Genomic DNA, 11,268 nt, shown 5'->3' on the forward strand with positions numbered 1-11,268 from the left:
TCTCACAGACTTTCCTGCCTGGGCTGGCTTTGAATGGCAATCCTCAGATCTCAGCCTCCTGAGTAGCTAGGAGTACATGCATGAGCAATCAGTGCCCAGCTTGGATTATTTTTTGTGTCACTACTGGGACTTGCACTCAGAGTTAGGGTGTATTCATGAGTTTTTTGCTCAAGGCCAGTGTTATACCCCTTGAGTTACAGCTCCACCTCTGGGTTTTTGGTAGTTAATTGAAGATAAGAGTCTTATGACTTTCAAGCATGATCCTCAGATGTCAGCCTCCTGAATAGATGGGATTACAGGAGTAAACCACCATTACTTAGCAGTAATTGCTTTTTTTTTTTTTTTTGCCAGTCCTGGGGCTTGATCTTGGGGCCTGGGAACTGTCCTTTAGCTTTTCTGCTCAAGGCTAGTATTCCACACATGAGCCACAATTCCACTTCTGGCTCTTTGCTGGTTAACTGGAGTCTCACAGATTTCCCTTACCCAGGCTTTCTTTGAATTGTGCTCCTCATATCTCAGCCTTCTGAGTAGCTAGGACTATAGGCATGAGCCACAAACACTCAGCCCCAGATTATTTTTTTGCCCTGAATTCCTAGTATATCACTGTAAGGACTCATATGACAATTGGTCACTTGGCATTTGTGAATATAATGCACACTCCAGTATATACATTCTCAGTGAAGACAACACTGTCCCAAGGAGGAGGGAAAAATAACTTAGCTATTATGATGGTTTATAGCTCTTCAAAGGACAATGATACATGTGCACAGACATCTATGGCATTAAATTTCATGAAATGGGGTGACCAAGAGGCTAGGAAAAAAAGCCAAAAATGGTGCCCAATGTGGGGACAGGTAGCAATGGTGAAAACATTGCAAAACACTGCTCAGGTATGTAAGACATGCAAGTGTATAGGATTAATCTCAATTTTAATAGACACTATCTGAAGAAAACATGAAATAAGTTTTTTTTATATTGTGGATTGAATGTGGTTTTTAACTATTGGGGCTGGGAGAAAACTGAGGCCACTGTGTATAGGAATGCCCACACTGTGTGTCAGGGATGATACAAACTTCCTTTTGCTGTATGCCGACAGCATGTGGGGCAGTGAAGTTGCAGCCCTTATTCTGCTAACAGGAACACTTGCCACTTCAACCAGGGGAGAAATTATTCAGGAGTGGCCACTGTGGTTTGGGATGGTATGTGGAAGTAGGAAACCAGGAACTAGGCTCATGCCAGCAGCTCTGCCTCTATGGGGCAAAGCTGTACTATCTCCAACTTGTGCACGAAGTGGAGAACATCCTATGGCTTATAACAATGACTACTTCTTTGGGGGAAACAGACATTAAATGACAAAAAAAATGTGTGTGACAACTCACACCTGTAACCCCAGAATTTGAAAGGTTGAATGATCTCAAGTTCCAAGCCAGCTCAACTACATATAGAGAACATGCAAAAAAGAAAAGAAAAAAAAAAACTTTAGGAAGAATTGAGGACTCAGCTACAATATGAAGACCTATCCAGAAAATGTGTGGTTTCCAGATAAAAAAGTCATTCTTGGAGGGAACAAAGTTCTAGAGAAAGCCACAATTATGGTACAATTGTGAACCAATTTCAGTTAATATCTTTATAGCTGGAAGCATGAATTGTGGATACATGAAGGTTTGGAGGACAGGAAGCACCTTCCTAATGCCAAGAAACCTGCAACATCCATTGTTGAGAACCAAGTGTGTCTGCAATGGCTAGAGCCCTGCAGAAGCTTAGGATTTATCACACAAATGACTGAACAGGACTGTGCAGAAAAAAACAGCTACACTAGGTTTTAAGTCTTTTGAATCATTTTAAAATTTAGACAGGCATGGTTTTGTACACCTGTAATCCCAACACTCAGGAGGTGGGAGCAGAATGATCTATAGTTCAAAGACAGGTTGGACAAGTCAGAAAGACCCTGTATATACATATACACATACATATATATACATACACACACATATATATATATATATATAGAGAGAGAGAGAGAGAGAGAAAGACAGAGAGAACTGAGCTGCCCAGCACCACATCCTGAGTCCTCTTTGACCATCCCTTCCTCTTTTCAGCTGGCTCAAAGAACCATGAATTCCACAAAGCCACCTCCTGGGTGGGAACAAGGCTCATCTGGAAGTCAAAAGCCATCAGCCTCCAAATGTCTTCATCCATTCCCAACTCAAGAATTCACCAGGTAACTAGCTCTGTTGAGCTAGAGTCTTTTTCAGTTTTGTCGAAATATCAGAATAAATCTCCCTTACCTTCTGGCCAGACCAAAGTCAATGATCTTAATTTGGTGTCCAGTCTGATTGACACACAGAATGTTCTCTGGCTAGAAAAGAAAGAGAAGTTTGTTTAGCCAGGTTTAAGAACTAAGAAGGGCCGGGTGCCGGTGGCTCACACCTGTAATCCTAGCTACTCAGGAGGCTGAGATCTGAGGATCTTAGTTCAAAGCCAGCCCAGGCAGGAAAGTAGTATGTGAGACTCTTATCTCTAATTATACACCAGAAAACTGGAAATGGTACTGTGGCTTGATTGGTAGAGTGCTTGCCTTGAGCTGAAGAGCTGAGGGACAGCACGCAGGGCCAGAGTTCAAGCCCCATGACCAACAGAAAAAAGAACTAAGAAGGCGTGCTTCTCCCACATTTATTTGTTTATAAATCATAGTCTCCGTGCCCCCTGCTCTGGAAAAAGTAATTTAAGCTAATTAAAAAATTTTAAACAAAACATTCATTGTATAATTGTCCTGTGTGTGTGTGAGTGTGAGTGTGTGAGTGTGTGAGTGTGTGTGTGTGTGTGTGTATGTGTTTGTGTTGTCAAGCTGCTCATATAGACTATGTTTCATGAAGATTGTGTGGGAAGAACTTCCACTGTGTATTTTATATACTTTTATATTGTTTATATTTGCCACATAAGCATATATTTTCTTTTGGACTTTTTTTGAGGGGGAGGATTGCCAGTCCTGGGGCTTGAACTCAGGACCTGGGCACTTTCACTGAGGCTTTTTGCTCAGGCTAGTTCTCTACCGCTTGAACCGCAGCTCCACTTCCAAGTTTTTGATGATTAATTAGAGATAAGAGTCTCATGGAAGTTCTTGCCCAGGCTGGTTTCAAACTGCAATCTTCAGATCTCAGCCTCTTGAATAGTTAGTATTACAGGCATGAACCACTGGCACTTGGCTGGCCATTTAAAAACTACTTTTAAAGAAAAGGAAGGGCATTATACCAGTTAATTTTCAAATAACCCTTTAAATTAGGCACAATTATCCACATGTTACAGATGGGAGAGTGGAGGCTAAGAAAAGTGGCAAGACTGGCCTTACAACTCCAGAGCTAGAAAATAGCAGAGCCAGGAAGGGAAGTCAGGGTTGTCTGTTGACAGAAAGCTCAATGGTGAGCCTGAGAAGCTCAGGAACCATCTGCCACATCCCAGGGCAGAACTTACCTTAAGGTCCAGATGCAGGATGTAGTGTTGGTGGAGAAAATGCACACCCTCACAGATTTGCTTGGTGAACAAGACCACATCAAGTTCTGTCAAGTGGTACTTCTCATCTGTGATCCTGTCAAAGAGTTCACCACCATCCACACTGCCAGATAAAAAGGGAGAAGCAAGCACCAAACTGGGCAAAGCTCTTGGAGGTCTTCTCCACTCTTTTCGGGGCCCAAGGAGGTCAGTCTGAGTCAACCCAGTGTTGATTACATCTTATGGATGGATCACTGGTGTTTTGTCAGAATTTTTGCTCTGGCCTATTCCTAAGATGGTTTTCTATATTGATAAACCATACTCTGGATCATCTAAATTAGAGTAGTAAAATCATCTGCTTATAGAAGCCAACCACATGCACCTAGGTAACAAGAAGCCTAAATGGGCAGATTATACCATTTTCTGTAAACATAGAGCCCTTAGTCTTTTATTTTTTATGCTTTTGATGGAGTCAGTCATAGCAAATGTTTTGCTTTCCTTAGCCCTGCCAGAAGGAAAACAGCAATACAAATGCAAACATGAACAGCCCATCCATGGCTACCATGCCAACCATTGGTTGAGAATGTTGGGGATTTGTGGACAGGTTGGATTATCTACAAAAAGGCATCTACTATAAGTTCCAATATACTATTTTCCAGCCAGAAATGCAGGGCCAGGTTGGGTGCTATGGCTCATGCCTCTATTCTAACTAATTAGGTGGCTGAGATCTGAGGATCACAGTTTGAGGCAGCCCAGGAAATAAAGTCCGTGAGACTCTTATCTCCAATTAACTAGGAAGAAGTCTAAATGAATCTGTGGCTCAAGTGCCCAGGTATTGAGGTTAAACCCCAGGACTGGGACACACAACACACACACACACACACACACACACACGCCCTCCCAAAAAACCCAGGCCCAGCATCACTATATCCTTTATATATTTTCTTTTTTTGGGGGGGGGGGCGGTGTCCAGTCGTGGGGCCTGAATTCTGGGCCTGGGCACTGTCCCTCAGCTCTTCAGCTCAAGGCTAGCACTCTACCACTTGAGCCACAGCGCCACTTCCGGCTTTTTTCTTTTTGTTTGTGTGGTGCTGAGGAATCAAACCTAGGGCCTCATGCATGCAAGGCAAGCTCTCTACCACTGAGCCATCTTCCCAGCCCCTATAAATTTTCTTAAAAGTCAGATATATAGGTTTTCCCATTTTCATTATCTAAATTTCCCAGTTTCAGCTGTTAAAAAAACTCAAACAGTAAAAGTTGTGTAGGCTATACCATTGTAATATCTGCAGTACAATTAGACCCAGGGCCACAGCTCTGTGGGCAGAAGGGATTTCTCCTATATCCTCTATTGGGACACAACAGTCAAGCCAGAGAAAAAGGTGATGGCATGGCCACTAATGTCTCTTACTCACTCTTTCTCACTCTCAGTGAGTGAAGAGGAAAGAAAGAGTTTTCCTAGAATAAAGACTTTAAGTCCCAGCCTTTATTCCAGCCTGAGAAATAGCTGCTGCCCCATCTCTGAGACACTCACTACTCCATGATGAGAGCGAAGTTGTTCTTGCTCTCAAAGGCGTCATAGAGCTGGATCAGGTTCACATGGCTGAGCTGGTTCATGATGCTGATCTCATTTTTCACATCCTCCTTGTGGAACCAGAGAGAGGAGTTTCCAAGTAAACATATTAGAAATAGAAGCCAACTGCACTCTCAAGACAGAAAGACAGAGACATACAGATAGACACACACACACACGCACACACACACACCATCTTTCTTCAACATCCCTCTGCCACAGCAGGAATTCACAATCTTTTAACAGTAAAGACTTATTTTAAGCTACTCATTTCACAGATAGAAACCTGAGGCCCAAGAAGAAAAAGGCCTTGTCACTCAAAGTCATGCCAGCACCTTGGCAGAACCATGCCAGGACTCTGACACATAGTGATACATGGGTGTGGACTGAGGAGTATGAAGCAACTTGCTGAGTGAAAGGCGAGAGTGGAAAAGCGGCAGGAGAGGCCATAGGACCTACTCAGCATGGAGGATGGGACTGAGACAGTGTGGGACAGCACAAAACAGTGGGGAAGGAGCTGCAGAGGAGTGAAGGAGCCCTGAGCTTGGCTAGAAGGGCCTGGCTGGCCCAGCGCAGGCATCTTACCCGGTCCTTGGCACTCTTCACTTTGATGATCTTGGCTGCCAGTGGCAGGCCTGTGGACCTCTCTGTGCACTTGTGGACCTGGCCAAACCTACCCCTATAGAGACACAGGGAGACACAGCAGGGTGAGAAAGCAGGAAGCTCACCTCCACATGGTGGGCTACCCACATCCTTCCCCCCCCCAGACCACACTGTACCTCACAGTATGTCCTAGGCATCACCCCACACTATATGGGCTTTTCTGAAATCTAGAAAGTTTCTGGACCATACAGTCTACTGTAAAATGTAAGGAAAAACTACCCCCCCCATACAATATGGGCTATTCTGTCCCCCAGGGAATAATCCCAATGCCACTCCACACTCTGTATGCTGGAGAAGACCATGCTCCTACATGAGTTGGCTCTTCTGTCCTTCCCTGCACCTGGTGGTTATACTCTAGGGATATCTACAGCTGATTCCTGTGGACTCTTTCTTCATCTATGCTGGGTAGGAAATCCCAGGCCTGCCTTTGGCTCAGTCAGTCTGCTTCTGAGGACCACCCAGCAGCATCTCACTCATTCCCCTGCTGGGTCAGTCCTGCTGCTCCCACTCCCAGCCCTCACCTACCCTCCCAAAACTTCATGCTGGCACACCGTGTAGCCTGCTGAGATGGAGGTCTCCTTGACACTCACCACCCGGTGTTCAAAAGGGGCTGGTGGGGCTGAGCTGTCATCTGTCAGGAAATAACAAGGGGTCTGTGAGCTTTCTACATACAGCCCCCATCAGAGAGTCACTCAGCTTCACATGGATTAGCCTTTTGCCCTGCCTACGACCCTTTCACAAGGGTTGCAGCCATCCATTTGGCAGAAGAGAAAATTGAGTCTTAGAGAAGTGAGGTAACTAAGTTCAAGGTCAGACAGCAAGCCAGGGGCAGGATTAAAATCTAGGTTTCCTGGTCACTAGTCCAATAGCAAGCAGCAAGGGTGTTGTGAAAAGTAAATGCACCACTTTCTGTCCTATTACCCTTGGCTTTTTGGCAGCTGACCCAATCCTGATGCTGGAAGAGAAGAACCAGTAATGAGGCCCACAGGAGTAGCTCTCAGGCACAGTGTGGGGAAAAGAGAGGGACAGTGGATCTGGAGGGACTACAAAGGAGAATCAGTCCTTGGAAAGATTAAAACATGGTTTGGAATTGATATCTTTAAGTCAGGTGATATGAATAATAGAATATATTAAAAGAAATAAAAATAGTGTAAAGGAATAAAACAGAAAGGCATAGGCCAGTGTGTGAGTAAAGAAAACCAGAAGAGGCTGAGGCAAGAAGTTGAGGGATTGTCATGGAACCATCCTGCTTTTGTATTACAGGGAGCACCCAGAGTATTCCACAGATAATCCTCTCAACTAAGATCAACCCCAGAATAAAGAGATTGATGACCTTTGTGTCAAAAGAACACAAGGACAGCTGGGTGCTGGTAGCACATTTCTGTAATCCTACTTACTCAGGAGGCTGAGATCTGAGGATCATGGTTCAAAGCCAACCTGGGCAGAGAAAGTCCATGAAACTTTTGTCTCCAATTAACCACCAAAAAAGCAGGAAATGGAGATGTGGCTCAAGTGGTAGAGCACCAGCTTTGAGTGAAAAAGCTAAGGGACACATGTAACTGTGATCACTCTGTACATCACCTTTATAATAACAATAACAATAAATAAATAAAGCTGGGCATCTACAGACCAACACTATCTAATCCTGAAGGCATCAGGAAAGTATAGTCATCCGTTGCATCCACCAAAGAGCTTGTGCCAAGCTGGCAACAGCCTTACTTACCCAGAACCATGCCGCCAGCCTTAGCACCTGGGTACATCTTTCCTCCAGCTTTAGCTCTCACAGAGTCCCTGGCTACACAATCTTCAGGCTCGTGGTATCCTATCCCTGGGCCTTTGTCTTGCTGCAGGCCTGGGGTCTTGTCAGCAGCATCTTTCTTGTTTCTTTGGGCCAAGGTTGGTCCCATGACAGGCTCAGACCCATGCCCTTGCTTTTCCTCTACATTTGCTCTCTCATCACTGTTTCTCTTCTGTAATGAGGGAAACTCTTCAGTTCCTTTTGAGACTTCTTCTAATTCAGCCCCAGGAGCTTTGGAGTAGCACCTGGGCCCAGGTAGGTCCTTTTCACCTGATTGGACAGCTGCGTTAGCCCCTACAGGGGGAGTGGATCTGAGGCTGCCCCCTTGTGTAATAAGCAGCTCCCTAGGTGTATTCATCTCTTGCATATCAATGGAAATCCTGGGCAGAGAGGGAGAAAAAAATGTTCCTAAGGTTAAAATCAAGGACTCTGAAGTCAGAACAGACCTAGGTTCATATATTGCTGCTATTCTCTGACAGTGGCCTTTGTAGTCTCAGTTTTTACCTATAACATGGAGATCTCAGGGTTTTTACAATAGTAGAGTTTGTGTGCACTGGGAACTAGAAGGCTCGAAATCCCTGCCTCTCTGGATCCAAGAACATCTTTGCCCAGACAGGATCCAGGGAAAGGGCTAGCTTGATTAACAGATGGACCAGCAGCTCTCAGAATTCCACTGTATGAGGATCCAGGGAAAGCTTGAAACAACCTGTAATGGACAAAGATGGAGACCAAATGTCCTCAAGGTCCCTGGAAACTTGCTTGTACCCAGGAAGATTGCAGCCTGTAGGTGGGAAACCTGGGTTCTACCTACCCTTCTCTGGGTCTGTTTCTGGCACCACATGCTGTGATACTGGGGTTTGTGACCCAGCTGGAGGTCAAGAATCCCTTTGAAACCTAGTGTTGGTGATCCACACCTCTTGTCCTAGCTACTCAGGAGGCTGAGATCTGAGGATCATAGATCCAAGCCAGCCCAGGCAGGAAATTCTGTGAGACTCTTATCTCCTATTAACCAGCAAAATACGAGAAGGGGAGCTGTGGTTCAAGTGGCTTTGCATAAAAAAAGCCAAGAGACCAAGTCCTGAGTTCAAGTTCCAGTACTGTCACACCCTCAAAACAAACAAAAACAAAAAAAATCACTGTAGAAGGCAGTTTGAAGATTCCTCAAAAACTAGACATAGAAGTTCCCTATGACCTAGCCATACCCCCTCTTAGGCATCTACACAGAGCATTACAAGTCAGAATACCATAGACTTGACTATATATGTTCATTGCTACACTATTCACAATAGTCACGTTACAGAAACAGCCCAAATAAATCCACTCATCAATAGATGAGTGGATCAAAAGAATATGGTCTATATACATAATGGAATTTTACTCATCCATTTGAAAGAATAAGATTATGTCATCTGCAGGGAAATGGACAGACCTAGAACAAATCATATTAAGTGAGGTAAGCCATGTTTTCTCTCATATGTGGAAGATAGATCTAAAATACAACTGGACATGACAACCTAAAAAGACTCTAGGCATTCAAACAGTTAGACTAAAGGAGGTTTCTATTAGGGAAGGAACCCAAAGGCATAATTCCTCCAAACATTTAAAATACTATTTATCAAAATACATTCCAGGAAATAAGAAACATGGGTTTTTGTTGTTCTTGTTTCTGGTGGTGGTAGAGGTGTTCGCCTTTTTTTTTTTTTTGTCTTTTCTAGGTGGGCAGCGTAAAGGAGGGTACAGGTAGGGAGAGAGGAAGTATGAACGAATGCATGCAGTATATACTATGTGGAAAACGAACTGTGCAACTTGTGGGAAGGGGCAGGAAGGGAAACTGGGAGAAAGCTAAAGTAGGAGTGACATTGTCCAAAAAAGATATGTATTCTTTAACTGACTTATGAAATGGTAATCCCTCTGTACAGCACCTTAATAATACCAATAAAATTATATTTAACAAAAAGAAAATGAGCTGGGTGCTGGTAGCTCATGTCTGTATAGGATTATAGGCATATCTGTATAGTATTACATCCATTTCCTAGCTACTCAGGAAGATGATATCTGAAGATCTCAGTTCAAAGCCAACCTACACAGGAAAGTCCATGAGATTTCCAATTAGCTACCAAGAAGCCAGAAGTGGAGCTGTGGCTTGAATGGTAGAGCACTAGCCTTGATCAAAAAAGCTCAAGAGCAGCACCCAAACCCCAGGACCAGCACAAAAACAAACAACAACATCATACACTACACACACACACACACACACACACACACACACACACACACACACCAAAAAAAAACACACGAATGACATCTTTCTTCAACTCCTTTCCCAGCTTTCTGAGATTTCCCAGATTTCTGAGGCCAATATCTGGTCGTATATTTGAGACACTTAGCAACCTGTCCACAGCCAATCAGACAAAAATTCTTTGAACACTGTGTCCCTTTGGACTAAGTATAGTTTGATCAATGATGACAGGAGTAGCCAAGCCAAACCACCCAAACCTAAATCAGGCCTTATCACGGGGAGCTATATACTAGTGCAGAATCTGGCCAGCAGAAAGAGAAGCCACTATGCTCCTCTCAAGGGGTCATGACATAACCCCACAGCCTTGCTTTTAGCATTGTAATCACTTTTAGCACACCTATGGCAGGTACAGCCAAACAACTACAATATGCAATGTTCCCAGGTTAAGATATGGTTTCAAAATCATTCACATAAACAGCCCCTGACAGTCAGAGCTGACCGTTGATTCTCAATCTATTCCTCAAAAAATGCTTACATAGTAAGAGAGGAAAGTTAAGTGGAACCTCAATCCTTCCTGAGATTCAGTGCAGGCCTGATGAACCTGAAACTCAATTTATGGCTCAGATCAAAATCTTTTATTCTCACTCAGAATGTTTGGGGGCCACAAGTAAGTTTAGAGATAGTTTACTATAATTCTAGATTTCATATTGAAAGGTGTGGCCTGGGTCCATGTTGCCTGTCTGGAATCCCTCTCTTAGGCTTGTCAGATCTCCTGAGAAGCTCCCATTTCCTTCTAGATCAAAGGGTCATCAGAACAAATAGACAACAGATTACCTTACTGACCCAGGCATTGAGATTTCAATTACAGATCAGGGCAAGTACAGAGGAAAGTGAGGACTTCTGAAAGAATTGTCCTTCTATGGGCTGTTCTAGAGCGGAAGATGTACTGTCCAATAGGGCTAGTAAACCTGGTGATGGGGCCTGAGCAATCAGCAGGATCTCTACTCTTCCACAGTGTCTGCTGAGCATGTCTGGAGAATATGTCCTAAATATCATGGCAACTATCCCAAATCCACCTCCAGAACTTCTGGCACAGATGTCTCAATATCACCCAGGAGTGACTTCACCTGCCCTGTCCTTTTTTTTTTTTTTTGTCATGGGGCTTGAACTTTGGGCCTGGGCACTGTCCCTCAGCTCTTCAGTTCAAGGCTAGTGCTCTACCACTTGAGCCACAGAGCCACTTCCAGCTTTTACTATTTATGTGGTGCTGAGGAATAGAACCCAGGCCCTCATACATGGGAGGCAAGCACTCTACCACTGAGCCACCTTCCCAGCCCAGCCCTGTCCTTTTCTGCCAACCATATATTTAAGAATTTAAATGCTGATTTGAGGAAGCAGGGTAGTACAGTGGTTAGGGGCATAGATTCTTTTTTTGGGGGTGGGGGAGTCCGATCATGGGGCCTGAACTCTGGGCCTGGGCGCTGTTCCTCAGCTCTTCAGCTCAAGGCT

General features: G+C 44.2%; 1 protein-coding gene across 1 annotated transcript in view; it reads right to left on the bottom strand.

The window, feature by feature from the left end:
* Mylk3 (myosin light chain kinase 3) overlaps positions 1–11,268 on the bottom strand; it is a 35,066-nt gene that overhangs the window by 10,692 nt on the left and 13,106 nt on the right. The window contains exons 3-8 of the mRNA XM_013036069.1: positions 7,446–7,928; positions 6,248–6,353; positions 5,645–5,738; positions 5,021–5,130; positions 3,472–3,613; positions 2,289–2,359 (exon numbers count right to left, since the gene is read on the bottom strand). Coding sequence (XP_012891523.1) covers positions 2,289–2,359; positions 3,472–3,613; positions 5,021–5,130; positions 5,645–5,738; positions 6,248–6,353; positions 7,446–7,928 — 1,006 coding nt within the window. The remainder of the gene's footprint in view (positions 1–2,288; positions 2,360–3,471; positions 3,614–5,020; positions 5,131–5,644; positions 5,739–6,247; positions 6,354–7,445; positions 7,929–11,268) is intronic.

The sequence above is a fragment of the Dipodomys ordii genome, unplaced genomic scaffold, assembly GCF_000151885.1.
Source record: "Dipodomys ordii isolate 6190 unplaced genomic scaffold, Dord_2.0 Scaffold247, whole genome shotgun sequence".
Classification (NCBI taxonomy): Eukaryota; Metazoa; Chordata; class Mammalia; order Rodentia; family Heteromyidae; genus Dipodomys; species Dipodomys ordii.